Below are 27,607 nucleotides of genomic sequence, written 5' to 3'. Positions count from 1 at the left end.
CTCCAGGGATGGGACCTCCACCACTTCTCTGGACAACCTGTGCCAGTGTTCCACCTCCCTCACAGTAAAGAACTTCTTCACGTCCAATCTAAGCCCACCCTGCTCCTAGCTCGGTGTCACCCTGCTTAATGGCGGCAAGTGTTTAAAACCGCATTACTTGGGGAAAAGCCCGCACTGCCCAGGGTCAGCACCGACGGTGCCGTACCAGGCACAGCACCCAGCTCAGCGACTCCTTCACGCCGCACGCTCAGGGGCGGGCCCCGGAGGCAGCCCGGGGCGCTCCGCCGCGTCCCCAGGCGCGCCGCGGGGCGGGGAGCCGAGCGCTGGGGGCCGCCCGCTGGCGGCCGAAGGGAAGCGGCGGCGCTGACAGGAGGGAGGCGGGAGCGGCAGCTCCGCCCTGGCAGCCGGGTGTCGGGCTGCTCTCCGCCGCTCCGGTGGGGACGGCGGCAGCAGCGGCGGGGGCTGCCTGCGCCGTCAGCGGGGACCCAGTGCTGCCCCGCTGCGCCCGCCCGCTCCATCGCACGTTGTTGTCATGGAGGAGCCAAGATGGCGGCGCTGGCCTACACCGGGGGCAAGCGGGAGATCAACTACTACTTCAGCGTGAGGAGCGCCAAGGTGCTGGCGCTGGGCGCCGTGCTGCTCCTCACCGCCTGCCACGCCGCCTCCCGCCGCTACAGAGGTGAGGGGGCGGCCGCGGGCGCTGCGCTGGAGGCCGCGGCGGGCGGGCAGCGGGAGGGCAGCGGGAGGCGGAGCCCCCGGCGGAGCTCCGGGCGCCGCGGCCGTGCGGGGAGGGCGGCAGCGTGCCCCTGGCCGAAGCAGCTGCGGCGGCGGCGGGCGGGCCGGGCCGGTGCTGGGCGCCGCGGCGGCGCGGGGAGGTGGGTCGCGCCCGCGTTCCTGTGGCGGGGCCTGGCCGCGGGTCCGGTGGGGCCCGGCCGCGGGGTCGCCTCAGGCTTTGCCGCCGCCGCGGTGAGGCCCCGCGGGTCTCGCCCCGAGCGCAGACAGCCTCACGGGGCCTCGCCTGCCTGCTGTGTGTCAGCTGTGCGGCTGCAGGTGAAGCTGCAGGGCTAGAGCGTGGCGTCTGCCCTGGCGTTTGTTACCTGTGCGGGATGATTAACCATCTGTACCTGGCAATTAGTGGTTAAAGCCTTAATTAGAACAAGACTTGGTATAAGACTGTTGTATAAAACTGAACCGTTGCCTCAGACGTAAAACCCAGGCTCTGCTGGGCGAAACAGAGTACAGACGTGTTCGGCTTCGTGTGTCCTCAGTGGCCGCCAACGAGGGGGACCTGGGGGCGAGCTGGTGAACCTCTGTGTTCCCGGGGTGCCTCTCTCGGGTCGTTTTGGCCCTCATGCTGTGAAGCTTGGCATGATCTGTAGATGCTAATGGGACTGCTGAAGGAAATCCTGTCTTGTTTCCAGGCTAAAAAAAAAAAAAGTACGGATATTTTGGTGGGTAAATAAAAAAGTTGATCCAGAGAGAGAGGGAGATCACTCTGTTTATTGCAGGGACAACTGATGTCGTTGTTTTCTGACACTTGCTGCCAGCGTCCATGGAAGACACGGCTGAGGCAGTTTATTGTGATAGAACTCATTAGTACTAAGCTGCAAGACACCGAAGCGCTGGCTGAATTCTAGAGGAGCCCAAACGTGATTTGACTTGCCTGTCGTGCTGTTTCTTAAGGTTCATCAGGCGCAAAACTAGGTAGCAGAAGGGCTTTTTAACAGAGGGGTTGCAAAACAAGCCCAAGGAAACAGGGACTGCCATATCAAACCGAGAGTATGCATAGATGAGATCTATTGCAGGAGAGTTAATGAGGGAGGTGAGTCACAAGTTGTAAATCTGCAGACCTTTATGTAAGTTTATACAGTCTATAGATTCTCACCAAGCTTTTAGCAGGTTCCTTTGCCTAAATTTAGGTTTATGTTTCATAAAGTTATAGGACAAAAGTGAGGCTTTATGGAGAGCACTTGCAGAAGGATGCTTAAAAAATGAAATGCATGACTTTGTGAGAAAGTAACCTGTGGAAGGGTGTACAGAATGTGTAGAAACCATATGTAGCTCAGGAACTCCCTGTGCTGAAGTTCGTAGGTAGGATGTTAGACAGGAACAGAATGTTTAATTGCCCTCTTGTTTACCCCTGAGCCGTCTGCTGATGGTCCCAGTGGAAGGCAGAGCACCAAGCTGCATTGACATGAGGAACTGTCCTTATTTTCTTAGTCATCTTCTTCAGCAAGTTAATGGATTTCAGAAGGGGTCTAATTAGCAGTGGCTATTTGACGTATTTCACTCATATCTCTCTACCTTAAACATCCCTCCTATGAGGAACTATGAAGCGTTGAATGTCTCTCCTGTGGAGGAAGACTGAGACACCTAGGGCTGTTTAGTCTTGAGATGAGAAGGTTGAGAGGGGATCTTGCCAACATCTGTAAATATCTGAGGGGTGGGTGTCGGGATGCAGGTGCCAGGCTCTTTGTGGTGGCGCTCAGTAACAGGGCAAGGAACAACAGGTACAAGCTGGAACACAGGGAGTTCCACCTCCATATGAGGAGAAACTTCTCCACTGTGAGAATGCTAGAGCCCTGGTGCAGGCTGCCCAGAGAGGTTATGGAGTCTCCCTCTCTGGAAGTTTTCAAGACCCATCTGGATGTGTTCCTGTTTGACCTGCCCCGAGTGATCCTGCCCCTACCATGCTGTGATTCTATGACCTAATGTTCATGATACATAAAGTAGAGAACTTGGTGGCAGTAGCTGTTAAAACCACAAGTCTCCTGTTGTCTTCATCCCATCACAAACCCCAGGAGTCCAAAACGGTTTTTTTTCAGTATTTCTGGCAGTTCCATTTTTAAGCAACTTGTTCAAAGTGCTGTTTTGCAGGAGTTTGAGAATCAAGGAAAGCCAATTACTTGAAAGCCAAGATACAGAAGTTGTTAAAATGATGGTCATTTCAGATTTATGCTTCCTATAGACAGATGTCTGTCCAGCACACCAAATCTTTGCCAGCATGCTTAAAAAGAAGGTGAAGGTTCTGCTTTCCATCTCACCTGCAGATGTTTTGGCAGGAGGATCAGCTGTGTTCCAAGTAGCAGCAGTTGAAAGAGGAGCAGGAAGGCACTGATAAACTGCTTCTGGAAGACCTGCTCTTTCATCTGTTCAGAAGCAGCACTGTACTGAATAATGGAACAGGCACAAGAGTTGGGGGTGGGGAGAAATGATGTTGCTGACCTGAAGTAACCTGTACTGGTTGAAAAATAGAGTTGCAGAGACTATCTTTCTGGAATCTCTTGAGTTCAGCCTGTGTCTGTGGTCTCAGCATGCCTTCATGAGAGCTCCTTAAATGTTCAGAAGCATAGGGCCCTCTGCATCTGGCCATTTGCCACATCCCGTTGCTGCCATGCAGTAATTAATCAGCTTGACATGGATAGTGCAAGTGCCTTGAGATAAGGAAGGAAGTGTCCATTTCATTTGGGGAATCTCAGAGATTTGCTTGAGAGGCTCCTGGTCAGTTTCAGGGAATTCCTCAGCTATCTTGAGGTGATTGATAGACTCTTACCGAGGATTGAAAAAGAAGCTTATCACCTGTGTATGTATTTTGATTACATTGTTAATGCATTTTCCCTGTCTCTGTCAAAGCACACACGTTTGTTGGGCCTGGAGAGCAGGTCTTAAGAGGAGCAGCTGAGGGAACTGGGGTTGTTTAGCTGGGCAAAAAGGCTGAGGGGAGACCTTTCCCTGAAAGGAGGTTGGAGTGACCTGGGAGTTGGTCTCTTATTCTTGGAAAGAAGTGATAGGAAGAGAGGAAATAGCCCCAAGCTACACCAGAGGGGGTTTAGGTTGGAGATTAGAAGAAAATTCTTCACTGAAAGAGTTCTCTAAACCTGGCACAGGCTGCCCGGGGAGGTGGTTGAATCCCTTAGGGATTCCTGGAGGTGTTTCAGAGGCAGAGAGGTGTGGTGCTGAAGGCCATGGTTTTAACACGAGGCTTAGTAGAGTTAGAGAATGGTTGATCTGAAAAGTCTTTCAACCAAAACCATTCTATGATTCTCAAATCTCATCAGGAGCTTCCAGAACTGAGCAACGGAGAGTAAAGAATGACAGGTTCCACAAAGCCTCTTAGGAGTATGTTCTGGGGGTTGCTCACAGAGAAGTAACCCAGACTCGGATCCAGACGTTAATTCAGACCTTGTTCAACTTCTTAATCTTATTTCAGCTTTTCCAGCAGTCATGATAGAGTAGCAGTGGGAACTAATTGAAGTTCCAGGAGAGCAAAGAAATCTGTTTGCTGGAGTTGTATGTTGCAATGAGGGCATGAAGAGCTTTAGATCGTGGTAAATGGTAGTACTTGGTTGTGTTACTAATGCTGCCTTTGGTTGGATAAAAGAGCCAAGCAGTGACAGTTGTAATGGAGTTTGCTCTACAGTTTTTCCTCATTTTCCTGAAAATGGGTGGGAAGAGTTCTGGGGAGAAAGGCAGGGAGAGAAGCTGCCTTTAGCTGCCACTTCTTCCTTCCTCTACAGTGATCTTTACATTCTGCTCCAAGGAGCAGCACACATCAGCTTCATTCTCTGTACTATATTTGAAATGTTCTGTGTGCATCCTAAGCAGGATGGAGCTTGAGTTTTTAAAGAGAGAGCTAAGAGGTTTGGAGTGTCAGCTACACTTTAAACATGTTTGGTTTCGTGCTCTTTGTAACACTTTCCCAGCTTCCACCTAGAATCAGGACTCTGTGTTTTAATTTCCTTGTGTCTGAGTTCTAAACTTAATATTCAACGTTTTAAAGGTGGTGATACATGTGAATATCTTCTGTCCAGTGGGAGATTCCTTGGGGAAAAAGTATGGCAACCTCACAGTTGTATGATGCATAAATATAAAAACAGGTAAGAAAACTGCTCTTCATCTGCCTGGAAAGAAAAGTGCTTGGCTGGCTGCGGCCGTAGTAATTGCAGTGTCATCTCTTTCTCACTTCAGAGCTGATTCTCCAGCATTTATCAGAAGACAGTCTGTCCCTTGTACTCGATCTGTGTCCTCAGTGTTTACCATAGTTGTATTTCTAGCTCAAGACACGTAAATGCTGCTGACTGTAGAACTGCAAAGAGACTGCAGAGCTTCCTATGTCACTTTCAGAGTGCTGAAAGGAAACATGCTGACCTTAGGTGTAAAAAGTAAAAAAAATCCCCAATGAAACTACCAATCAGTTTTTTTTCACCTACTAGGAAGAAAACTTTACTTTTTTTTAAGAATTGAGCTGGATCTTACCATTTTGACACTGTTGTGTTTGTGACACCACAGCACAGGAAAGCCTGCTTGGTTGTTTGCCTCATTAGCAGGAGAGTTCATTTTCATTTCTATGCAAATGACACTAAACTTTGTATTCATTTGGCATGTTTGAAACAGGATTTACCACTCCTTAGAGCTGGTTAGGATGCTTGGAATTGCCTCTATTGCTCTGTAGATTTTCTAAAGGCTTCCTACTGAAATACAAACTCTCTGGAACATGAACGTTGCTGTTTTGTTTTGCAGTGAAGCAAAAAACTGCCTCCTAGAAAGACATGTTGCCTTTATAGGAGATTCTAGAATTCGACAGCTGTTCTATTCTTTTATAAAGCTCCTAAATCCTCAAGTCAAAGAAGAAGGAAATAAGGTGAGGTTGCTTATTTTGATCGTGGTTTTGTTTCTTTCTTCTTAATTTACCTCGTAACTCTTCTCCAGACTTAAAAACAAAGACAAGAAATGATCCCCTTTGCTGGCCTATCTGCCACAGGGAAGTCTTTGGAGAAGAACAATATTAGAGCAAGGTAATTGGGTACAAATGAAACAATTGGGAATCTGAGAAGTGAACTGGGAAGCCTGAGAGAAAGCTTTTGGCAGTCTGGGAATAAATTAATGAAGCTGAATTGTCCCAGAGCAACTTCTGCTTTGTATTTAGTTTCTCGATGTGAAAATGATTGCTCCTTTGTGTGTGTGTTTTTTTTTCAAAGGAGTAATTCACAGCTTATAATTTGTTATTTTAAATGTCAGCTAAATTGCTGATCTAATCTGTTCATTAAAATCCTTGGGGCAATGACAGATTGCCAGGTCTAACTTGAAGCTGAAACTAAAAATAGCTCCTGCCTGGCCTCACCTTCCTTTTGATTGCCACTGAAGAGCTGTTTGTATTTTATAAGGTGAAGAATATAAACTGCACCTTGTTGGGTGGAAGCAGTGAGAAAGGAATAAGCTGCATCATTTATTGAGCAGAACATTGATTTCTTTTGCTATAAGATGTTCCTTAGATGTATCTCTTCGTGGGTGTGTGTATATAGGTGAGGGAAAAGACAGGGAGGAGGAATATGCTTTTTCTTTTGGACATGGATTGAAACTAACACTCTGTTAAGTGATGCTTTAGAGGAGGATTGTGTCTGCAGTATTTGAGTGCCTGCATTCTGATTTCTTACAGTCTCACTCAGCAAATTTAATAATGCATTCCAGACTGTTATTTCTGCCTGAGTTGATTTCCTTCTTTAATTAAAACTCTGTCAGTTGTTTTGTGCAAGGAAGATGGGCAGATGAAAAGGAAGACTAAGGGACAGGAAGCATAAGAAAAGAAAGAGGCATGAAAGTCAAAGTTTTTCTTTTTTTGGGGAGGCTAAATTTAGGGAAATACTTCATGCCTTTTAAGAGAGTGAACAGAAAGCATTTCAAACTTTGCTGGATAGATTTCTTCCAGGAAAAAGAACCTTTTATGGAAGTAGCTTGTTTTATTAAGAGAGTAACATAAACAGGAGTACACTGACAAGTGTATACAAGAAAAATCCTTTCTGCTAAACATAAATCTTTGGGTGAGAGCAAATTAACATACGAATGTAAATATTTTGTCTTACTTTGATTTTATTGTTATGGGGTTTTTTTTTTTGACAGCATGGAAATATCCTGTTTGAAGATAAATCTGCTTCAATTAGAGTGGTAAGTTTTTATCTAGACTTAAATTATAAGCCAGAATCATGTTGTTGTTTTATACAATGAAAGCCAAATTGCAGTCAGAGCTAAATTTGTCAAGTTGCCACAAGTGCTGTAAAATTCAGAAGGGAAAAAAAAAGTAAAATGTTGAGGCTATCAATTTCCACAATTTCCACAAAATCTCTCTTAACTTACTGCTGGGCAGCATCCTGGGATCCAGCAGTGCCCTCATGCAGCCCAGAAGGCAGCTGTGTGCTGGACTGCAGCCAGAGGAGTGTGGGCAGCAGAGCAAGAAAGGGAATTCTGCCTCTTGACTGTGCTCTGCTGAGACCTCACCTCCAATTCTGCCTCCAGTTCTGGTGTCCCCAGCATAAGAAGAGCACAGAACTGTTGGAATGTGTCTGGAGGAGGCCACAAAGGTGATCCAAAGTTTGGAGCACCTCTGCTGTGAAGTTAGGCTGAGGGAGCTGGGGGTGTTGAGCTGGTGTGTTAGAGAAGAGAAGACTCCAGGGGCACCTTAGAGCTGCCTTCCCTTCCAATAGCTGAAGGGATCCTACAGGAAGACTGAAGAGGGACTTTTCATAAGGGTGTCCAGCAACAGGATGTGGGGGAATGGTTTGAAGCTGAGGGAGAGCAGGTTTAGACTGGACCTTGGGAAGAAGTTCTTCAGTACCAGAGCGATGAGACTCTGGGATAGGTTGCCCAGGGATGTTGTGGCTGCCTCCTCCTTGGGAATGTTCAAAGCCAGGTTGGATGAGGCCTTGAGCAACTGAGTCTGTTTGAGAGGTGCCACTGCCTTTGGCTGTGGTCCATTCCAATCTAAGCTGTTCAGTGAGTCTATGGTAATACATTTTGAGTAAGAGTCTTTGGCTTTGAGTACTTGTATTCTGTTATAGCTTTGAGCATAAGCTCTGAAGTGTTTATCATTTTTTGTCAGATCACATAATTTATCCTTCCCAGGAGTAGGTTTTGCCAAGAAGTTTACTCTTCCACTGCTGTAAGAACATATATCTGGGGCTAACTTGAAGTGGTAATTGTCATAATTGCCCTGAGCCCACTCTGCTATCCCAGCAAGTATTCCTTTGCCTGGTTTTGCATGGAGAAATAACCACAATGTTGAGAATGTGGATATTTGAAAGGAAAACAAGCAAAGCACTTGAGGGGAGGTTTTGTGAAGGACTGGCAGTGGAAATAGTGTCCTCAGTAGCTTGCTTTGCTTGCCATGACAGCTGTAGGCAGTGCTGGGGTTCTGCTAGTTGTGTATTTGTTTATGCTCTGGTGACAGCTCTTTCTCTGTTCAGGACAAGCAGAGAGGCAGTGTATTTGCTGAGCTGCCTGCCAGGGAGTTTCAGTACCTTTTTGTGTATATGGCTAAGATTTAGGGTACAGAATAGCGTTTTAGGAGGTGAGCCCATGGCAACTTGAGCCTGTGCTGTCCTGTTCTTGCCCCTCACAGCATCTTCCTGTGTTTGTGCAGTAAGCAGCCCTGATACAGCTGTGCTGTTTAGGAGTCAGACATGACTTCTAGTCATCAGGCTGACTCCTCTGTGCTCCAGCCACTGCAGAGGGATGGGTGATTTCCCACAGATTGCTGGCAAATGATGAATTGATAGTGCTCAAGCATCTGTAGTTCTGTGCAATTGGAAGACAGATATGGAACATCATCTTCCCTGAAAGGATTGTCAAGCCCTGGAGCAGGCTGCCAAGGAAAGTGGTGGAATTTTAAAACAAGTCTCCCTTTGAACAGGGTGTTTTACCTTCACACTTGAATTGGTGGCAGTTGTTTTGAGATGTTTATTGCTTTTCTTTTCAGCTAACAGAGGAAACTTGTATTTATGTTACAGGATTTCCTGTGGTATCCAGAAGTTAATGGCTCTATGAGGCAACGTATCAAATCTTGGACTGAGGTTTGTCTGAAGGATCTTTAGTTTGGGAAAATGCAGCAAGTGCCAGAGGACTGCTACCTTTCTTTTTCTCCACACATACAGCTATGATTGCCAAAGAGTCCAGAAGCTGCAGTGTATCACATACATTCAGTCAGTTATGTACCAGAGATGTGAAATTTGACATGAAAATAGTGAAAAGGGAGATACCTACTGGTGTCTGTGTTTCTGGGCATCTCCTGATCTCCTAAGAGAGGCTTCACTTGGGCTAAAAAGGTCAACCAAACCAAAAACCCTCTACTTCCTAGGAGCAGGCTGAATCCTCTTAATTACAGCTGAAAGAATTTTGATTTCATTTGGTGTTTTACTTCCTCTGTCTGTGATTGCTCTGTCTGTATGTGACCAAGTATTTTTAATCATTATGAGTCCTCTCTAAGTTGAGAGACTCATGATTTATGCTCATTTCAGGGGTTCCGAAATGAGGGGAAACAACCATTTGGAAAGCTTAGAATGCCAGGATTTATATTTCCTTCATGTGACATCCTAATTATTTCAGGTGTTTCAGTTCTGATGCAGGTTGTCCTGTTACACAGAATAAAATGATGCAATTCTCATTCCAAGGAAGATATTTGCATAGCTTTTTGAAGAGAACTTCTGCTAGACTGTAAATAATTTGAAGTGCTTATTGATACTTTGCACAGTCTGGGATGTGAAAATTCTGGGTTGGTATCCACTGTAATGTATCCACAATCAATACTTTTGTCATCATCAACTGCTGGATGGATTGAGTCACACTTAACTAAGGCTGAATTCACCTACTCAGTAAATAATGATACAGATATCAGTCCTAATTATCCTACCCAGAATAATAATGACTTGTGAATATTTAAAATCTGATTCCTTTTTGCTTTATGTCTTAGGATTCTGTGGCAAAACCTCATATAATTGTAGCAGGAGCTGCCACGGTAAGTTCTCTGGGGCATCTCAGTAAGGAAGAAACTTGTAGTAGGAGAACTTTTCTGCTTTCAAAGTGATTGGATGATGAAGTTGTTACACCCAATTTTTAATACAAAATACATTCTCAGTAAATGTGCTGCTACAAGAAGTAGTTCCATGGTATCAATTAGGGTTTGTTATACCTGTGGGTTGTAGAGTTCTTGCTTTTAGCAGCCATTCAGAATGATCTCAGGGGTCTTTTTCAACCCAAATAATTCAGTGGTTCTACAATTAGCTTGAACTTAGCAGCTAAAGCAGGTTTGTTAAAAGCAGGGAGTTCATTAAAAGAGTTAAATGAAAGTACCTCCATGCTGACTGAGATGCAATACAAATTACCTCTTGTCAGTCACAAAAAACTGCTTTTGAGCCTGGCCCAAGCTGGGACTCCTCCTGAGTGGCCATGGTGGCTTACATGGGTAAACTCTGAATTTTGCTTGAGTAATTCAGCCAAAGAGAGGGCACTTCCCAAATCTTGTTCTGTTGGAAGTTTCCACCGCTGCTATGGGTTGGAGCCTCACAGAAAACAGGGCTGACAGGGACCTGAAGAGGTCTCCTGACCCATCAGTGTGCCACAAGACAGGATCAGTTCTACCTGTGCTGCACTTGACAGGAGTCACCCAGTTCTTTAAAACTTTTAGGGATGACATTCAGTGTAAGGAGTGTAAGGAATCTATGCCAGTACTTGGCTGCTGCTGGGAGTCACAGAATCATAGAATGTTAGGGGTTGGAAGGGACCTCAAAAGGTCATCTTGTCCATCCCTCTGAGCCCGGAGCCAAACAGCTGCTCATCTCATTACTTCCACGTTTGATGTCTCTTCCAAATATTTTGGAACTGGAGTTTGGAAGGAATTAGCTATTATAATTTCATATCAGCTCAAATGCAGAGGGGAAAAATGTGTTCCATTTTAAACAGATTCCTTGGGCTTCAAGACAGTTCAGGCACTCCACCAATGTGGAAGCTTCTAGGCATGCCAATCTAGGGTGAATCCTCCCATTGTTTTAGGGTAATGTCATATTTGTATGCAAACCTCTACATATATCCTGAGGGATCAGAAATTCTCTGTTTCATTACAGATGGATCCCCTAAATTCTCTTCCTCTCTAGGATCCATACAAATGTTTAAGCTTTAGGAATCTTAGAAAGCTTAAAATAGTCTTGGTGGCATCAGGCTTTAGATTTCACACAGCAAATGCTATCATATATGGAGAGTGGTCTGACATATGACAGAGCTGGTGAGAGGCCTGGAGCACAGCCCTGTGAGGAGAGGCTGAGGGAGCTGGGGGTGTGCAACCTGCAGCAGAGGAGGCTCAGGGCAGAGCTCATTGCTGTCTACAGCTACCTGAAGGGAGGTTGTAGCCGGGTGGGTTTGGGCTCTTCTGCCAAGCACCCAGCAACAGAACAAGGGGACACAGTCTCAAGTTGTGCCAGGGCAGGTCTAGGCTGGATGTTAGGAGGAAGTTGTTGTCAGAGAGAGTGATTGGCATAGGAATGGGCTGCCCAGGGAGGTGGTGGAGTCTGTGTGCCTGGAGGTGTTGAAGCCAAGCCTGACTGGGGCACTTAGTGCCATGGTCTGGTTGCTTGGCCATGGTTGGGTGCTAGGTCGGACTGGATGAGCTTGGAGGTCTCTTCCAACCTGCTTGATTCTTTGTAGGTCAGGTTGCAAAGCTATAGGACTCTTAGCTAAATAGTTATTTTTGCTCACCCAGACATTAGCCATAGCTGCTTGTTGTTTGTAGTCAGCTGGAGATAGAAACCCACACTATGCTCAGCTAGTCTTGATGACGTTAAAGGTCCTTTCCAACCCTGATGGCCCTATGATTGTTGAAAGTCAAGGGGCTTTTAATTAACACGTCTTGCAGCATTTAATCTCTGTGAAGTTGGATATCATCTACTCTGCATTTGAGTGGTTGGTTTAAGTGTAATCTGTCTAGGGAACTGCTTGGTCCAGGGGAGATGTTTTAGCACTTTATAAGTGAGAACTGAAGAAATAATCACAAGTAGCTACTAGCAGAACAGTGGAATCAATGAAGGATCCTCAAGCATCCCTCTCTGTTTCTGCAGTGGTCTATCAAGATTCACAATGGCAGCAACGAAGCCCTCACCCAGTACAAAATCAATATCACTTCAATTGCACCTCTTCTGGAAAAGCTAGCCAAAAGTAGTGATGTTTACTGGGTCTTACAAGGTAAGAAGATGAACAGTAGGTACCAGTTAGCACTGTCTCTGTCTGTCAAGTCATGATACTGTAGGAGATGGAAAACTTGGCCCATATTGCTTTATTGTAGTGTAAGAAGGGTGTTGGCTGAATTCTAGCCTGGCCTTCCTTGCAGCCTTAACTAGCCAGTGCCTAACCAGCTGTTACTAGTGATGGAGATTTTAAAGCTCTCTCAGGGAAAAGTTTTGTTGTCTGAACCTTGTATTTTTGTTAGCTTACTCTCAGGCTTAACACACCAGGTCTGTTCTCCCTGTGCTGTGCTCCGTGTGTGCCACCTGGGAACGAAGAACACGAGCGCATAAACCAGCTGCATTCCTGTGTTTGTGTTCTGTTACCTTGTCAGAGGACATGAATAATAGGAGAGATTCAACAAGTCCTGTCCCTCTGTGTGTCTAGGATGAGTAGACATACTCCACAGAATATGGAGAATGTGTCTAGAATGAAACTTGCTTCTGTACTCCGAGCACTGGTTTAAGATCCGTGGCTCACAGTGAGTCTGAGATTTTTGTTGTGGCACCAAGCTTACAATCTTTTGCTTTTTCTGAGTAAAACTGAGGTGTGTCCCTGACAGGGAGCTCACAGCTACAGCTTGGTGGTTTATAGAGCAACATTTCAGATGATCATCACCTTAGTTAGAAGCGAGAGCAGATTCTGAGCCCTGACAGGAATATACCCAGCTGTGCCCTTACAGTCACATCCAAGTTCCTGCCAAAGGTGGTTCTGGAGGTTAACCTGAATCAACAACTTGATCTTTCAACCCCAAATTTGTCTATACCAGAAGTAATTGGCTGTCAGACATGCCCCACCATTCTGTTGCTAAAGATCCAGTTCATTTAAGTCATTCCTCAGTGTTCTTTAATGGGAAAAATAAGAGTAGCTGCCTGCTGCTTACTCATAGACAGCTCTCTGTGTACAGACTGCTTAAGTAAATCAACGCAGAGGTTGTAGAGTGTTTCACCAGAGGTAGCAGCAGCTTTTCATAGCAGCTTACTGATCTGCAGCTGACCTTTTGATCTAGACCCCCACAGAGCTTTGTGCTAAGCTGTACATCATTTCTGAAGCCTGCAGGCAATTAAATGGTGTTCCACTCTTCTGAAAAACTGAGATTCTGCCATCACTTAAAGAGGACTCAACAGGAGCAAGTGGAATATACTAATGGACTATGACTTAGAGAAATGAGAAGCTGGTTTCTTCTGCAGTAACTAAAGGGTTTGAGTGAGAGATTTGTTTATTTTCCCCCCTACGTGTCTATTCTGCTGCCTATCTTCTGTCCCCTTGGCTTTGAAGTCTTTACTTGGAGGATTCCATTTCTGAGAGAAGGCATAAGCAGCTCTGCTCCAGCATTACACACTCTCCATGGCTTTGGGGACATTAAAGAGGCATTCAAGTCTGGCCAAAGCTTTCTAATTTATAAGCATATATATGCACGAGTAGGGAATGGTGGTAAGGACATTTCACCATAAACAATTCATTTCTGTAACAGTCACTCCTAGCTGTACATTTCTTGTGTGCCATTAAACAACTGTGTCTACCTAAATGAAAATAGCTTGTGCAGCTTGAGCTGTGCAGTTGTGTTTGTCAGGTAGAAGATTAACCTGCTCCTTCTTTGTCCTTTCAGATCCTGTTTATGAAGATCTGCTGAGTGAAAGCAGGAAGATGATCACCAATGAGAAAATAGATGCTTATAATGAAGCAGCTGTTCGGATTCTGAACAGCAGCTCCCGAAATTCCAAAGCTAAAGTGAAAGTCTTCAGTGTGTCAAAATTAATAGCACAAGAAACTATCATGAAGTCTGCAGATGGTCTGCACCTCCCTGAATCGAGCAGAGATACAGTAAGTGCTTTTGTCACTGCTCAGCATGAAAAAGTGATGACAGCAAACAAGATTGAAGTGAATGTCCTGGAATGGCAGGCAAGGTGAATGGAATCACAGAATGCCATCTTGGAAGGGACCCCAAGGATCATCTGGTCCAACCTTTCTAGGTGATAGTGTAGTTGAAATGACCTGACCCAGCAGCCTGTCAAGCTGAGTCTGAAAACTGACCAGTGTTGGGGAATCCACTGCTTCCTCTGGGAGATGATTCCAATGTCCAGCAGTTCTCATGGGAAAATATTTTCTTCTGAGGTCCAGTGGGAATCTCTACAGCAGTAACTTGTTCCCATGAGCCTTCATCTTCCTGGTAGCCACCTGTCATGTACTGGTGTGTGGTAATAAGGTCTTCCCTGTGCCCATATAATTTGGTTTAGTAGGAGAAAGTAAATGATCAGAAAGCACACAATATTTACCCTCTTGGCTGCATGGGCTGCCACTGACTTGCCTTCTTCATTTCTGTTTAATCTGTGCCTGCATGAGCTGCTCTGAGCTCTGTCAATGTGCCATTCTGACCGAGCTTTTCCTCTACATCACTTTTAATTCCTCTGCTTGGAAGGTTCCAGCTTCATAGAATGATTTAAGTTGGAATGGACCTTAAAGCTCATCCAGTTCCAACCCCCCTGCCGTGGGCAGGGGCACCTCCCACTAGACCAGGTTGCTTAAGGCCTCATCCAACCTGCTCTTGAACATCTCCAGGGTGGGGGCTTCCACAGCCTGCCTGGGCAACCTCTTCCAGTATCTCATCCCCCTCACTGAGAAGAATTTCTTTCTAATCTGCAGCCTAAAGCTGCCCTCAAGTAGATTTGAGTCTAGTCTTAATCTATCATCAAGTAGATTTCAAGTACTGGGTGAACTAAATATATTCTTCCCACAAATGTCAATCTCCTTGCCATGTTTTAGAGACTTTCACTGCCCCTTTAGGACCCAAGTTTGTGGAGTGCTTTTTGTTTCTAGTCCACGTGTCTCTTCATAGCTCCGTTAACAGCCAATAGAGAGACCCCTTCTAGTGTAAAGATCAGGATTATGTCTCTTAGATTACCTTAAACTCAGGGAAGAGATGTTTTGACTGTAGTGTGACATTTTATCTGCATAATGCAAAGGGAGAATAACATCTGCTTGCTGGCAATGCAGTCCAGGAGGCAATGCCACACCAGGCACATGCTCACTTTTTCATTGGAGACTAATGGACCAAACCGCTTCTTTCTTTGACAGAATGCGATGATCCTCATGAATGTCTACTGCAATAAGATCATGAAGCCCATTGATGGCTCCTGCTGCCAGCCTCAGGCTCCTCTCACTCTGATCCAGAAGCTAGCTTTCTGTTTCTTCACTTTGTCCATCATTGGCTACTTAATTATCAGTTTGATTCATCGGAACAATTACCGGAAGAACAAACCCTGCACTGATTTGGAAAGCGGAGAGGAGAGGAAACCTGCCGTCAGCGCTCCTAACGGTTCTACCTTAGAGATGCTCTTGCATTCCTTCTGCAAACTTGGCCTAATCATGACCTACTTTTATCTGTGTGACAGAGCAAATCTTTTCATGAAGGAAAATAAATTTTATACGCATTCTTCTTTCTTCATACCCATCGTCTATATCTTGGTTCTGGGGGTATTTTACACTGAAAACACCAAAGAGGTAATTAATCATCACATTGGCATCCAGCTTATAATGTTGTCTCCTAGTTTAAAAACTTAGTCTTGTTTAGGTTGGAAAAGACCTTTCAGATCACTGAGTCCAACCATTCTCTAACTCTGCCAAGGCTGGGGCTAAACTTCAGCACCACAGCTCTGCTCTTGGAAACACCTTCAGGGATGGGGATTCAACCACTTTCCTGGGGAGCCTGTGCCAGGCATTGAGAACCCCTTCCAGTGTATAAGAGCTTCTTTCAGTCAAGAAGTTTCTTCTCATGTCCAACCTAATCCTCCGTTAGTGCAACTTGAGGCCATTTCCTCTTGCCCTGTCACTTGTTACTAGGGGGAAGAGACCAACCCCAACCTGTCTCCAGTCTCCTTTCAGGGAGTTGTAGAGAGCAATTGTAGAGCGCAATGAGGTCTCCCCTCAGGCTCCTTTTTTCCAGACTGAACAATCCCAGTTCCCTCAATGCTCCTCAGATGTTTGAGTGCAAATAGCTAAACAGAAATTTAGATTTGAGTGCAGATAATGCAATGTTGGCATGGAAGGAGATGCTTTGCTTTTTGGAAGCATGTGGGGATTGAGCAGTTGCAGCCATAGTCAGATTGGAAGTGAGCATAGCTTGGGTGCAGGAGAGCTTAGGACACATTAAAATCTGGCAGACCTGTGTCCTTTAGACAGGCTTTTACAGTTAAGACCTTTTGACCCATAAAGTTTATTGTTTTGAACTCTTTCTCCCTGTTTTTGTAGATGTGTCTTATACTTTTTGGAATAGCAACATTCTTGTTTTGTTTTGCATTAGACTAAAGTGTTAAATAGAGAACAGACTGATGAATGGAAGGGCTGGATGCAGCTTGTTATTTTGATTTATCATATCTCTGGAGCAAGCACTGTAAGTCATTTTAATGTATTATGTTTTAAGTGGGAATGCAGTTTGGGTTTCTGACCTCCAAGGAAAGAGAGTGCAAATGTGGGTTGTGGTTGAATAGGGTTAATAACTGCTGTTCCTGTAGTTTTAAAATGGTGTGAGCAGGATTCATTTTTCTTTCCAAGTGTAGATTTCATTGCTAAGAGCAGTTTATGCCTTACTTAACCCATGAGAAAATAGACTTCTTACCTCCCTGTAGAATATTAGGTTAATTTATTTTTAATTGCTAGCAACCCTTCTTTTTTATGTTCTGAACTTGAAACTGCTGAACATAAACTTTCAAAAGGCCCTTCTTGACTGCTAATAGAATATGGGAAGTGCAGAGCAATAAACAGAACAAATTAATTTTAACATCAGAGAGATGAGGGCACCAAAAGAACTTGGTAAGAAACAGGGAAATGTAGCATAATGTTTCCTTTTTAAGTCAAATACTGCAGTGCAGCAAAGAAGAAGCGAATAGGGAGGGGGGAGGAAAAAAAGGAAAGCCAAAAGCATTTCCATGGCCATTTATAAAGAGTGCTTCATTTTTCTCAACAGTTTTTGCCTGTCTACATGCACATTCGAGTGCTGGTTGCTGCATACCTGTTCCAAACAGGTTATGGGCACTTCTCCTATTTTTGGATCAAAGGGGACTTTGGAGTGTACAGAGTGTGTCAGGTAAGAATATCTACTCACTGTTGGTAGCTTTGTTGTTGTTTTAAATCAGATTAAAAACCTCTCTAATGGATCCCTACTCCCTCAGCAATGTGATGTCAGCTTGCTTAGCCAAGGTTTGCAGTGCTGGTGCTCCCGTGTGGTAGCTGCTTACTTGGTGGTGTGTGTCTGATATAAACATACAGCATGTAAGTGGTCCTTACCATGGCAAAAATGTCACTGTCTAGGCTTAGCCAGGCAAATATCTGAAATATGAAAGATTCCAGGTAGGAATATTTCATGTCAAATATTTTAAATATGAAGCTCAATAAGGACAAGTGCAGAATCCTGCATCTGGGGAGGAATAACATAGGCACCAGTACAGACTGGGGTTTATCCTGCTGGAAAGCAGGTCTGTGGAGGAAGACCTTGGAGTCTTGGTGGACAGCAAGCCCTGCATGGGACAGCATGGGACAGTGAACAAATGATATCCTGGGGTGCAGCAAGAAAATACAGTATGTTGGAGCCCACATTTGTTAATGCAGAAAAGGAATTTTCACCCTGAAGAGCATAACTGTTTTTCTGAGTTCCCTCCCAGCTTTTGCAGTGTGTGCTGTAGCAGTTAAAAAATGATGGGTTTATTGCTGTTAAGTGCTATGCTGTCAGGTCACTTGGGTCCTTGTGCTCAGCAAACCCAGGCAAAGAAATTCTTTACACTGAGGGTGCTGAGACACTTCAACAGGTTGCCCAGGGAGGTTCTGGGTGTCCCTTCCTAGAGATATTCAAGGCCAAGTTGGACAAGGACTTCAGCAAGGTGGTCTAAGTTGTCTGGAAGATGTCCCTGCCCATGGCAGGAGGGTTGGAACTAGATGATCTCTAAAGTCTCTTCCAACCCAAATCATTCTATGTCTGCAACCTAACTGCAGCACTTGTGATACATTCATGACCTTAGCTTTACCTGAGCTAGCCCAGGTAGATGTGGGAGTAAAACAGAGAGAGGCATTAACAGCATGCAGCAGCTGGTATACTTGTCCTCAGCCCAGGGAATCATGGTCAGCTCTAGCTGACTGTCTGTCTTCACGGCTACCTCTACTCGAGACAGGCCCAGTACTACACAACCAGCCTGCAGCCTTGTGATTCTTCTCCGAGGTACTCAGCAGTATTTCAGCATGTGACACATCAGACAGACAGCTATTTTTGTACCATGCTAAAGAACCACCTTCCCATCTCTCTCAGCTTTGCCTCCCCTCTGTCTTCTCTCCTCTTGACACCCTCCAGGTTCTGTTTCGTCTCAATTTCCTGGTTGTGGTTCTGTGCATCGTGATGGACCGACCTTACCAGTTCTACTACTTCGTGCCATTGGTCACTGTCTGGTTTATGATCATTTATGCCACCTTAGCTATATGGCCTCAGGTAGTCCAAAAGAAGGCAAATGGTGAGATTGACTTAATTCTTTTTCTGCTCTACCACATTTTCATGTCATTAGAAATGCTGTTATTAGTGCATTTGTCACAGCTGTGGCCAGAAATGCAGTTTGTCTTGGGTAAATTCTGTGTCAGGTGGAAAATGTAGCAGCTGATAAGTAAACTCTGGCCTGAGCACAGCCCTGTTAGGATATTTCTGTGCAGAGTGTTTGGGAAATCAGAGTCTTCAAAATCATCTTTCTGCTTAAACATCCAAATTCTTCCCCTTCTCTCTGTGTTGTCTTTAAAATCATCTTTCTGCTTTTCTCTGTTTCTTTCTTCCCCTTCTCTCTGTGTTGTCTTTAAAATCATCTTTCTGCTTTTCTCTGTTTCTTTCTTCCCCTTCTCTCTATGTTGTCTTTAAAATCCTCTTTCTGTTTTTCTCTGTTTCTTTCTTCCCCTTCTCTCTGTGTTGTCTTGAAAATCCTCTTTCTGTTTTTCTCTCTGTTTCTTTCTTCCCTTCTCTCTGTGTTGTCTTTAAAATCATCTTTCTGCTTAAGCACCCAAATTCTTCCCCTTCTCTCTGTTGTCTTTAAAATCATCTTTCTGCTTTTCTCTCCGTTTCTTTCTTCCTCTTCTCTCTGTGTTGTCTTTAAAATCATCTTTCTGCTTTTCTCTCTGTTTCTTTCTTCCCCTTCTCTATGTTGTCCCTTAATCTTAATGTAGGATTCATAGGTTATTAATTTCTGTGAGAGTTTAATTTAATTGCTTAAAGCAAAATTGAATCTTTCAGTGCAGATGGTAATAAAATCTAGCTGGTGATAGTTGACCATGAATTTGAGTGTATCTATTACAAAGCATAGCTGCACTAAATAATTGCCAATTATTATTTCATGTGTCCTGGGGTTTGCTATTGAAAAATTGATGACTGAGTGCTGATTAATTTATTTCTTCCTCAGGGAACTGCTTGTGGTACTTTGGGTTACTGCTGAAGCTGCTTTGCTTGCTGACATGTATATATTTTCTGTCATACTCTCAGGTTTGTATATTTTGACTATTTTTATCCTCAATGCCCTATGAGGGTATTACCTGTCTCTACTTTTAAATATGCTCAGAACTTTTGCATCTGCTCCTGCATCATAAGTACAGAAAAAAAAACATTGGAAGATGGAACCTTTTGTCTTCTTTTCATATTTGAGTTGCTGTGGATGCTGGAGAAAACATAATTCTGTGTGTGACTCATTTTTTTTCCTAGCACTTGTAGGTGTTTCCAGCATTTTACTACAAATGCAATAAATACAAAGGTCTGTGCTTTGGGTTTGGGGTGAGAGGTTTTTGTTGTATGCTTAAAGGCCAATGCAAACCTCATCAAGTTCAGCAAAGCCAAGAGCAAGGTCCTGCACTTGGGTCAGGACAATCCCAAGCACAAATCCAGGCTGGGCAGAGAATGGAGAGAGAGCAGTGCTAAGGAAAAGGACTTGAGGGTGTTGGGTGAGGAAAAGCTCAATGTAAGCTGGCATCGTGCGCTAGCAGCTTAGGAACAAACCCTGTGCAGTATGGGGAGCAGGGACAGGGAGGGGATTCTGCCTCTCTGCTGAGAACCCACCTGGAGTCCTGTGTCCAGCTCTGTTGCCCACAACACAAGAAAGACATGGAACTGTTAGAGTCCAGAGGAGGCTACTACAGTGATCAGAGGACTGAAGTACCTCTGCTCTGGGGACAGGCTGACAGCTGGGGTGGTTCAGCCCAGAGAAGGCTGCAGGGAGACCTTAGAGCAGCCTGCTGGGATTTGAAAAGAGCTTCCAGTAGAGCCAGAGAGGGACTTGTAACAGAAGCATGGAGTGACAACACAAGAGTTGATGGCTTCAAGCCATTAGATTGCTTGAACTGATGAGATAGACTGAGTTGAGCCATTAGGAGGAAATTCCTCCCTGCAAGGGTGGTGAGGCACTGGAACAGGTTGCCCAGAGAAAGTTCCATCCCTGGAGACATGTAAGATCAGGCTTGATGGAGCTCTGAGCAGCTCAATCTAGTTGGGGATGTCCCTGCTTACTGCAAGTTGGTTGGGTTAGATGACCTTTAAAGGTCCCTTCCACACCAATGCATTCTGTGGTTCTCTGATTTTGGCTAGCATCTGGTGATAACATCTGGTTATAGACATGAAGAGCTGTCTCCTAGAGACTTGGCTTTGCTGCCCTAGCAGAAGGCTGGTTCTTGTGCTAAATTAATGCCTTACTACATGTTGTAAACGTAGCTGGCAGGAGTAAGGGCAGAGTTGGTCACCGTAGGGCTGTGCAGTGAGGAGTTTTAAGCCCTCATTGGTTCCAAGTCCATTGAACCATAGCCTTCTGTGGAGTGTCCATTTGTTATCCCAGCACATTGGTGGATCTTGCACTTGAAGCCTGCAGTGCAGAATGGAAAGTATGGGAAACAAAGGTGAAACCCTCTCTCATCTAAGTCTCTGTGGTGGGTGTTCAGATTTTGTGAGTGGCAGTGCCATCTGAGGAGGCCTCTTGTTTTGGTAATGCTGCTGGCCATGTGAGACTGTTAAAAGGCAGCCTCTTTAGTAAACGTGGGTAACATCAACATGAAGGGTTATGCCACATTGGTTTCTTTTTACAGGGCATGTTTGAGAAGATCTTCTCTTTCTGGCCACTGTCCAAATGTTTTGAACTGAATGGGACTGTCTATGAGTGGTGGTTCAGGTGGAAGTTGGACCGCTATGTATGTACCGTTTTCATCCATTGCTGCTGGGCTTTTAAGTGGGGTTTTTAGTGCAGGGGAGGGAGAGTTGTTTTCCTTCCCTCCAGAGAAAGCAGGGGTTTGTCCCACTGGATTGTTCAACAGAAGACAAAGCTGTATCCACCTTACTGCTGCAAATGCCTGCCAAAGCATTGCTTTAAAGAGGAATGCTGATTTATTTGCTGTGGGCTTCTCCTTAGTTTGCTCAGAGAAGATTATGTGAGGACCTTAGAGCTGCCTTCCAATACCTGAAGGGATCCTACAGGAAGGCTGCAGAGGGACTTTTCTTAAGGGTGTCAAGCAATAGGACAGGGGAGAATGGTTTGAAGATGAAAGAGAGCAGGTTTAGACTAGATCTCAGGAAGTTCTTCAGTACAAGGGTGCTGAGACTCTGGAATAGGCTGCCCAGGGAGGTTTTGGCTGCCTCCTCCCTGGGGATGTTCAAAGCCAGGTTGAATGAGGCCCTGAGCAGCTAAGTCTACTTAAGAGGTGTCCTTGCCCATGGTGGAGAGGCTGGAGGAGATGAGCTCTCTGGTCCCTTCCCAACCTAAGGCATTCTATGGCCTAGATTGGTCTTTTGTCAAGAATTTGACCACCAGATTTTAACACCTGTAAGCACTTTGGGCTATTGAAATACAAAGCAAATCACTGTGATGGGTTTCTTAATAATAGGTTTTGAAATTTGTATCAATGCAGTTTATATTTAGTTTCTGATAACCTTTAAAACACTCCTAAAACCAGAGGCTTGATGCCCTGACCAGGCTTTTGTTGCACATATTATTAAATGGTTTATCCAGTGAGAAAGGCCCTTACAGTGTGGGGAAAGAGAACAGGAAGAGACCAGTCTGGTTTTTCACTCTTCTTGCTGATGGAGTTTCTAGGATGGGACCTTTACCTGCTAACCTCACCCTTAAGAGGGAGACTTGCACACTCCTCCCTCTGAGGGTCAGCTGAGATTTGCAGCACACGCAGCTGACCCCTCCTGTCCTGCTCTCCACATGCTGTGTCACAGCTTGTCAAGAGTAGGAGCTGTGTTGCTTTTGGACAGTGTGGGATCTGTGATGCTGCTGAAGAGGAAGTCCCAAAATAAATGCAGAAGAGCAGCACCACGTGGGCCTGCAGCAGCTAATGAGAAGTTGGCAGCAGATCACAGAACACTCTGTTGAGGAGCTGTCTATGAGAGAGGGAAGTGCTTGTGGTGCTTCTTGAATGTTTTCACCTGCCAGCTTGGGAGAAGGCCAGAGAACTCAGGGTTTTTTTTCCCCAAAGAAAGCCCTTTTCAATGCTGCCATAGATTGCAGAAGGGATAGGAGGTGCTTGAAAGCTTCTTGAAGTGTCATTGTTGTGTCTTTAACACTCTGTGAAGTATTAGCAAGAGAACTCAACTTAAAAAGTACAAATAAAGATTCAGCATATGACAACCTTGTATAGAGACCTAGTTCTGGTTGCTTCAGTAAATCTGGGAAAGGACCTCTGGATGCTGAAGCTTTGTACTACAAATAGTTTCTCCTGTTATATTTCTGGTAAGAGCAGGAGCTCTTAACTGCAGTACCTGTAAAAGCTCTGAAATACTCATTGCCTTTTGTTTGTCCTTTACAGGTGGTTTTCCATGGGATGCTTTTTGCTTTTATTTACCTGGCATTGCAGAAAGGTCAGATGATCTCAGAAGGGAAGGGAGATCCTCTTTTCTCCAGCAGAGTTTCGAATGTTTTATTACTTGTTTCAGTTGTGTCCTTTCTGGTACGTACTCTCTTATAACTAGGTTTGTAAATCTCTAAAGAACTGAGTTTTCTGAAGTTCTTGTCCAAAAAATAGATTGATTTTAAAATGAACTCTTGATCTGGAGATATTTCAGCTGTAGTTTAGTGCACAGCCCAACCTATCTACTGCTTGCAGTCAACTGGAGGTGAAAACATCTTTTGTGTAGGCAAAACTCCTTCAGTTCAGTGCAGATGACACAAGAAAGTTGTGTCAATATGCTAGGTAATGCAGCTGTTTGTGATGATAAAAGTCTGTATCTGAGGGTGTGAGCAAATATGCTACCAGTGGCATAGGAGAATTCAGAGAAACCCAGAACTAAGCACAGTGTAGTTTTTTTTCTGCCAACCTGCTACTGCTGAAGCACTTCAGAATAGCTCACCTCGTGCTCTGTTGTTAAGTGGTACATCAAATTGCTACCCAGACTGATTTTTGCTTGATTTTGCTCTCTTTCAGACCTACTCTATTTGGGCTAGTAGCTGTAAAAACAAGACAGAGTGCAATGAGCTACATCCTTCTGTTTCTGTGGTGCAGGTAATGATCATTAAGAGTCCTTTTCCTTACAGTGACAGGACCTAGTTTGGGCTTGTAAAAAACCTTCTGACATCTATTTTTGCTTTAGTGTGGGTGCTCAGTTCCTGCCTGCCAGTGAAAAAAGGTTTGACCACACCCTTCTGTGCATTGTCTTCAGGCACTGCACATTGGAATTATGCTTTTGATGAACCATCAGGCCCTTAGTGAAAGTTTAAATCCACTTTTGGATGTAATTGCACAGCAGTGGAAAAGACAGAAAGCTGTAAGGATGCACGAGTGTTTGGGAGGTGCTATAGAATGGCCTGGGTTGGAAGGAACCTTCAAGGGACCTACATGGGGGGCATGTAAGGTAAAATAAAGATGAAATGCTTCTTATTGGTCATTCAGACAGTTCCTCAAGATGGTAGAATAATTTTTGTTAGATATTTATTAGATTTTAATGAAAATTAATAAGCCTCTTGTGTGTGTGTGAGAGAGAGAGAGGCCTGTGTCACTCACAGTCACTTTGGTTTTTGCTTTCTTTTACCAAAGATTTTAGCTTTCATCCTCATCAGGAACATTCCTGGCTACATCCGGTCTGTCTACAGCTCCTTCTTTGCCTGGTTTGGTAAAATCTCTCTAGAGGTAAGCACAGTCATACAAACATTAAATGGTTTGGGTTGGAAGGGACTTCCAAAGGTCATCCAGTCCAAACCCCCTGCAGTCAGCTTGCAGAAAGCTTGCTCAGAGCTTTCTCCAGCCTCACAGTGAATATCTCCAGGGATAGGGCCCCAGCTTCCTCCCTGGGCAGCCTGTGTCAATGTTCAGCAGCCACCTGGTGCAGAGCTTGTTCCTCGCATTCAGTTTCACAGAATTAACCAGGTTGGAAACACCTCTAGGGTCAGCAAGTCCAACCTATCACCTAACCCTTCTAATTAACTAACCCATGGCACTAAGTGCCTCATCCTTTTAAACACCTCCAGGGATGAGGACTCCACCACCTCCCCGGGCAGTACATGCCAATGCAAACCAGTCTTGCTGTGAGTAATTTCTTCCTAATGTCCAGCCTAAACCTGCCCTGGCACGGTTTGAGACTGTCCTCTTGTTCTGTCACTGGGTACCTCACCAAACTCTATCTGCTCTGCTCTCCTTTCAAACCACTGCCCTCATCCTGTCCCTGCAGGCCTTTGCAAACAGTCCCTCTGCAGCCTTCTTGGAGCCCCTTCAGGTGCTCGCAGGCTGCTGTTAGATCTGCCTGGAGCCTTTTCTTCTCCAGGCTGCACACCCCCAGCTCCCTTAGCCTGTCCTCCTAGCAATGTTGCTCCAGCCCCATGATCATTTTTGTTGCCTTCCTCTGGAGCCTCTCCATCAGGTCCATGTCTTTCCTGTGTTGAAGGCTGCAGAGCTGGCTGCAGTACTGCAGGTGAGGTCTCACCAGAGAGAATCCCTTTTCTCCATCTCTGGCCATGCTCCTTTTCTCCAGACTAAACACCCCCAGTTCCCTCCTCCCCAGCCCTGTTCTCCAGAGCCTTCACCCTTTTGTTGCCCTGAATTGCAGGTTTTTCTGTAAGTAAAAAGCTTTATATCTAATTATTATTAAAGACACAGTTTTAATTTTCTTGTTGCAGCTTTTCATTTGCCAATACCACATTTGGCTGGCAGCAGACACAAAGGGGATCTTGGTGCTCATTCCTGGATATCCAATGTTCAATGTTCTGGTCAGCACTTTCATCTTCGTGTGTGTGGCACATGAAATCTCTCAGATCACAAACGACCTGGCACAGATCGTGGTTCCTAAGGATAACTCCACTCTGCTGAAAAGGTTGCTCTGCATAGCTGGATTTTTTTCTGGACTGCTCCTCTTCTCAGCAGTGCAAGATCAGTCAAGGCATTGACTTGGGAAAGGTTCTTGGCAGCTTCCTTCAGGTTGACATCGCTTCTGCCTGAACGAAAATTCTGCGCCGGAGAAGCGAGGAGACATTGACATTAGGGGCGTGGAAAGTGTATATAGAGCACGTGGACATCCCTCGTGTGGGAAACAGCCTTCTCAAGTAGCCAGAGAAGGAAGAATGCACTGTACAGAGCTGCATGTGGAGATGAGGCTTTCCTACTGGATAGATGTTTCTGTTTACATGGCATGAGGCGGCGAAGGGCTCCAGCGATCCCATGGGCTGAGCGTGGAGCCAGCTGCACCTGGGCTCAGCCACCCGAGGAACGGCTGTCACTGCAGGAATCATGCTCAGCAAGGAACAAGCCACAGCAAACTTGTGACCCTTTCTTAGTGGTCACCTTTAACTGATGTGAAACACAGAGTTACTGGGCAACCAGGGCATTCTTCTGAACAAAATGGTGATTTCTAGGGGGTCTTGGTTAGAAATGAGTATTCTGGGGGGAGATAGTAAATGTGATATGAAACCCTTTATACCTGGAAACAAAAACTCATCACCAGTTCAGTGACTGAAGATCACATACAAGTTTACATACTGTTTTAGGGTTTGGTTTTTTTAGACATTTGTTTTCAGCAGATATGGTGAATTCTGAGGTGATTTTTTTTTTTTTTTATAGATATATAAATAATTTTTTTTTCCTCCCCCAAAAATTCTTTGCTTTCCCTAAATCTTCCACTAATTTGTGTAACTGTGCAATTCTCTGCACACAGAACAAACAGATGGATGCTTTCCAAAGGCTCAGTTTGAGATGGAAAGCTTCTAGAAGCCCTCCAGCCTTTTCCAGTCAGATGAAATATCATCATCCCCAACTCCATCAGATCGTAAGGAATGGGGAGAACAAGGGAAGGGTGATCTTCAGACCCCTATCTGAGTTTGCAGGTGACCTGGAACTGGTGCCAATCTCTCTCCTGTAATCATATTTTCATTTAAAAGGCTGCAAGTCAGTGTGTTGAAAGCAGGAGGGACTGAGTGGTCAGCCTGTTGCACACAGCTGGCTGGGTCTCAGAACTATAGAAGAAATGAGATTGGAGCTGCCTGGGGGAAGCTTTATTCCCCTGTGTTTTTTTTTCCTTTTTTTGGAGTGTCCATCTTGTTAACTCTTCCTTTTAGCACAAAAAAGTAAAGAAATAGCCCTTCAAGGTGACAAGGAGAAGCTCTAACTTAGTGAAGTTATGGTCATTTCTTCAGAAAGCTGTTTGTGCTTCTGCTTCAGGTAGGTTTGACCTCATTTTTTTTGTTTATTCTTCTCCCAATTACCTGTTAGCAGCCAAAACTCATGAGCACAATGTTGCTTTCCAAGCATATGTGCAATTATCTGTGATTAGAAACAATAGGAATCTAAATTTGTAGCCTTTCTACTGTCATGGCCATGGTTTTGATCTTAGCCTAGGTAAAAAAAGGTGGACTCAAACTTGCAGCCACCAGTGAAGGCAAAGAAACAACTGTGAGAAGAATGGAATGGCTTCAGTTAGGGGTTGGGTTGGAGGTTTTTTTTGGTGGAGAAGTTTCTTGCCAAGAATGACCAGGCTTTCATCACACAAAAAAAGAAAGAAATCCTTTCCTTCCCCCAGATTCAGCAGTTTGGTTAAGTCTGCCAGGGGGGTTGGAGCTATTGGAAAGATACTCACTCAGCTATTTGTTCTTTAGGTGCATTACTTCCATCCTCTTGAATGGCTGAAAGGAAATGGTGTAGGTGATCACTGTGGTGGAGGACAGGATGCAAAACCTTCATCTATGGCAGTATTAGGAGCAATGGGGAACTGTGAGTCTTGAGGGGTCATTTTGGGTTTGGTTTTGTTCTTCACAACTTTAAGTATTGTAGGTAGAATTTTATTTATCTGTTGTACAGACTTGGTTAAAAGATTTATTTTTCATGGTTGAAATACTGCACTTGTTTACTATTACTGTATGTGGGATAAATATATTTTCTTTTCAAGGGTGTGTAAAAAGATGGAGTAATTTAAACATTAAATAAATGTGCTGTGGATGCTTATTTTTGTAATGGGAGTAAGTAAAAGCTTCTCACTGCTTGACTCCAGCTGGGCTACACTTCACTGTTGTGCCTTCCTTCAGTGACAGGCCAGTAACTGCAGCTTTTCTAAGGTGATACTCTGCATACTATCACTTTAAAGGGCAGGTAGTCA

At 44.7% G+C, this 27,607-nt stretch overlaps 1 protein-coding gene across 2 annotated transcripts; it reads left to right on the top strand.

Annotated features, from left to right (window-relative positions):
• The first annotated feature begins 207 nt into the window (after positions 1–207).
• On the top strand, positions 208–27,465 carry CASD1 (CAS1 domain containing 1). 2 transcript variants are annotated; one of them, XR_010307527.1, is made up of 19 exons: positions 208–679; positions 4,781–4,877; positions 5,521–5,641; positions 6,898–6,942; positions 8,781–8,843; positions 9,740–9,784; positions 11,877–12,000; positions 13,649–13,863; positions 15,115–15,540; positions 16,340–16,429; positions 17,003–17,122; positions 18,377–18,533; positions 19,461–19,540; positions 21,124–21,225; positions 22,843–22,983; positions 23,458–23,535; positions 24,067–24,159; positions 25,143–26,676; positions 27,111–27,465. XR_010307527.1 is itself a non-coding variant. In XM_064167099.1 (18 exons), exons 1-18 carry the CDS (start codon positions 547–549, stop codon positions 25,407–25,409), a joined length of 2,397 nt encoding a protein of 798 aa, XP_064023169.1. In that variant the 5' UTR covers positions 208–546; the 3' UTR covers positions 25,410–27,465. The 2 variants fall into 2 exon arrangements, 1 of the variants encoding a protein (XP_064023169.1); XM_064167099.1 differs by having other exon boundaries at positions 25,143–27,465.
• Positions 27,466–27,607: the final 142 nt, after the last annotated feature.

The sequence above is a fragment of the Pogoniulus pusillus genome, chromosome 28 (genome assembly GCF_015220805.1).
Source record: "Pogoniulus pusillus isolate bPogPus1 chromosome 28, bPogPus1.pri, whole genome shotgun sequence".
Taxonomy (NCBI): Eukaryota; Metazoa; Chordata; class Aves; order Piciformes; family Lybiidae; genus Pogoniulus; species Pogoniulus pusillus.
Note: the sequence above shows the minus strand (reverse complement) of the source record. Positions and strands in the feature narration are given on the sequence as shown.